The sequence below is a fragment of the Monopterus albus genome, unplaced genomic scaffold (genome assembly GCF_001952655.1).
Source record: "Monopterus albus unplaced genomic scaffold, M_albus_1.0 scaffold134.1, whole genome shotgun sequence".
Taxonomy (NCBI): Eukaryota; Metazoa; Chordata; class Actinopteri; order Synbranchiformes; family Synbranchidae; genus Monopterus; species Monopterus albus.
The window spans coordinates 2419885-2423481 of NW_018128014.1; the positions used below are offsets into that span (position 1 = coordinate 2419885).

The following is a 3597-nucleotide window of genomic DNA, read 5'->3' on the forward strand; positions in this document are numbered from 1 at the left end:
CCTGCTGATAGTGTGTGTGCACGTTGCCTGACTGACCTCCTCCTCCACAGCAAAGAGTTTGACGATGTTCTTGTGGTTCAGTTTCTTCAAAACCTCAAACTCTCTCATCTGGACATCAAGTGGCCTCAAGAAACTCAGGTTGTTGAAGACTTTGACTGCATACAGGTCACCCGTTTTCTACGAACACACACAAAAGCACATTAGTTATACGTGCATTAGATGTCGCATTTGACTTCAGAGTGACAAAGCTGATGCAGCAGCTTCAAATGAACAAGGCCGCGCTGAGCGCACGCTCAGAGCCACGTCACAGGTCTTAATGCTCAGTCGTGTTGATGGGTCACATCCACGTGTGTAATTGACATGAACCCAGCTCCAGTGTGAACACCACTGAGGGGTGAGGAGGGAGCTCAGAGCATCATGGGAGGGTCCTAGCCAGGGCCTATTACTAAGGGGTGGCACTCCAAGCCAATCCTATACCTAGAATGCTACTGATTTCACAGACACCACCTGTTTATTCCAAGTGAGTTGATATGATAAGATGACTCTGGTCCTCAAACTCAGTCTTCTTCAGAAAACTGAAATTTGGAGAGTGTTCAGAGTTTCCTGACATCTCTGTTTAATTCCCAACCCTTCAAGAGACGTGGACACTAATGCAACAATCGTGCCTACATGGACAGACACCCCTCCCATGTAAAAAACCCTTTTTACTGGGTTCACAGAGTATCTGTGTTTCTGTCCACCAGAGCTTAGGTGTCGACAGTAAATGAGTCATTTGACCCCGAGTCAAAACAAAAAGCTCATGTTCAGACGTATCCACTCACTGCAAAGATTTTTGGGAAATTCCCCCTCCGACAGTTCCCACCCTGAAGCTTTAAATGCGTCTGATCTGCTGAATAAATTCAGCTGAAACCTGAGCCGTGAATGTAGGAGATAAAATCTGGGAATTTTCAGATCCAGGCCTCTGAATTCATTCACACCACACACTTTCATCTATACAACCTCATTTGAAAATCAAAAACTACAAACATCTTCATTTACAGTGGCTTCACGACTTTCCATTTTTACATTAATGTGAAATTTTTGATAAATCCATGAAAAATGTTTGGACTGACTTATCTCAAAAGCAGGATGGGAGTATTTTTAACAAGTGTTAAGAGACCCTGTGACTGACAGCATCCTCAGGTTTGTGTGAAAGGGTGGAGGCTTCCCTGTGACCTCTGACCTCAGTTCATACCTTGTGCCGCCCGCGGTAAACGTTGGCTGTTGCACCCTGACCCAGCAGGTCTGAGATGAGCCACAGGTAGTTGGTGGTGCTCTGCATCCTGACGGCTGCAACTGATCCTGAAGACACACAACAGCTCATCAATGCACCAGAATGTGATCAATAAACCCTCAACCAGGGTTTTGATCCCACCTCAACACTGTGTTAAAGCAGAGATAAGTTACTGACTCAAATGACATAAAATTGTTCTGCAGCTGTTTTCATAACCAAATCATTGCTTGAATAGTCACTTGAGGACGTCGCCCCGTCTGTCGACAAAACTCAGTGAATCAGGAAAATTAGCAGCAGATTATTAGACAATGTCACAGCTGTTGAACAAGCAGAACACAAACTTGCCCTCTGTTCTGTGGACATGATAGGTGCTGTATAGAGTGTAAATGGCCAAAATAAATATTTATAAAAAATATAAATAATACTCCAGTACAAATACCTCAAAACTGTACTTAAGTGCAGTACTTGACTAAATGGACTTTCCACCACTGACATTGCAGTGTTCACATCTGAATATGATATTACAGCCTATTTTGCTGATACAATAACACTGTAAAATGTTGGAATTTATTAAAGATAAAGCTTATATTTGGAGGCCGCCTGTCATCCGGTACGTCATGACGTCACTGTCGGTGGGAAATTCCCCTTTGAGGCCTAACACAACAAAAACCTGCTAAAAACAAACAAACAAACAAAAAAAAAAAACTCACCATGAGTTGTGTAACGATGACTATTATTAAAGGAGATTTAATTTAACTGAACCCAGTTCTGTGATTAGCAACCTGCTGCCATTTAAGAGCGACACCTCGAAATAAATCCACTACCGGGACTTCAATATCGACATTAGCTAACAGATATACAAACACAAAGCGGGGGTAGCGGTTGAATTAACTCCCGCTGGCTTGAGTAAGGTTAGAAATGTCTGTTTTCACGAGCGTTATTTTAACTTTCTGTCGCGAACATGGACGCTGACTGTCACACCAACATCATCATTTAAACCAGAGTCGTCCCAACAAACTAACCGTCTAAATGGACCGAGAGTCCCGAGTCCGTTAGCTGAAACGTCGAGCTATAAAACGGTAACGAAGAATGTAGTATTGTAACTGTATATCACAAATAAAATGTATTGTATTTATTTTTGTTTATTTCCTTACTCTTACTTCTGCGGCCAATTCCTGCTCTTCCTGCTGTTTCCTGATCATATGACAGGAGCGGGCCAACCAGCGCGGAGGAGGCGTCGTCGGTTAATTTACCGTAATACCCAGAAAAGCAGCTTCAGATAAACACCGTGCGCCCATGCTTACAAAATATAGCTACCCAGCGGCTGGATTTCGGGTTTAAACACCTCACCCCCACACGGAAATGGTTAATAGTGTATTATGCGGAGCTTTTAAGAAGGCAAAACAACAGTGCACCAGACAGAACATGTTATTCACATGGAAATTAGTTCCTCCAAAACGCTTCAACCATCCTCTTTGATGGTAGTGGTGTAACAGATCCTAGATGAGCCTGACCTGTACAGATCCCCCCCACAATTCGGCATGCATGTGAACCGCGGGTTAATTGCCTAAGGCTACCTTGCTGCCCCTGGCACTTAAGATTCCAGCAAGATTGAGATGTTGTTCTGCACAGCAGGGGACAATAGTTTTACCTCTGAAAAGAAAAGGAATTCCCATCAGTAGTCTGTAGTGCTCTCACTCTCTCTCAGTTGTGTGTGTGACACACACACACACACAGGCGAGCAGAGAGGCCAAAGTCAGCAGTCACGATGCTCCTTAATCAGCCAGTCAGGAAAAGTGTATGAACAGCAAACAGCTGTTGAACAAGCAGAACACAAACTTGCAAAAATGTAAAGCCTTTGCTTGCAATGAACTGGTCTTAGTGGGCATTCAGGCTGTTGTAAGCGTGTAGGACACAGCCACATTGTGACAAGTTAACCTGAGTGACTTCATTCTGTGTTTTCACACCTTTGAAACTCAGTCCGAAGGTGGCCTTAGTCCCCATTTTACCTCTAAAGCAGCATGAGTGGAGTCCCTGACTGCAAAGAGGCCGACTCCCTGTGTCCCAGCAGCTGGATGGGCTGTACAGGTCCATTTGATTCACAGGTAAAACGGTCACCATAGATAACCGGGAATTAAATGAACATGGCAAACCAAATCTCGGCCATCTCCACAAACGTACTCTCGAAGCACCATGATACGAAAACAGATGGACATAAAAAAAACTAACTTTTGTTTTCCTTTTTGAACCTCGGATAAACCTGGAGACACAAGTGCCTAAAAATTACTTTTCAATCTTTTTACATTTCTTCTTTCTTTGCCCTT

At 43.6% G+C, this 3597-nt stretch overlaps 1 protein-coding gene across 5 annotated transcripts in view; it reads right to left on the minus strand.

The window, feature by feature from the left end:
- tbk1 (TANK-binding kinase 1) overlaps nucleotides 1-3012 on the minus strand; it is an 18284-nt gene extending 15272 nt beyond the window's left edge. The window contains exons 1-3 of one of the 5 annotated variants that reach the window (XM_020613406.1): nucleotides 2925-3012; nucleotides 1235-1341; nucleotides 37-177 (exon numbers count right to left, since the gene is read on the minus strand). In XM_020613406.1, coding sequence (XP_020469062.1) covers nucleotides 37-177; nucleotides 1235-1341; nucleotides 2925-2949 — 273 coding nt within the window. In that variant the 5' untranslated portion in view covers nucleotides 2950-3012. The other 4 variants (XM_020613408.1, XM_020613407.1, XM_020613409.1 and 1 more) reach the window with 4 other exon arrangements.
- Nucleotides 3013-3597: the final 585 nt, after the last annotated feature.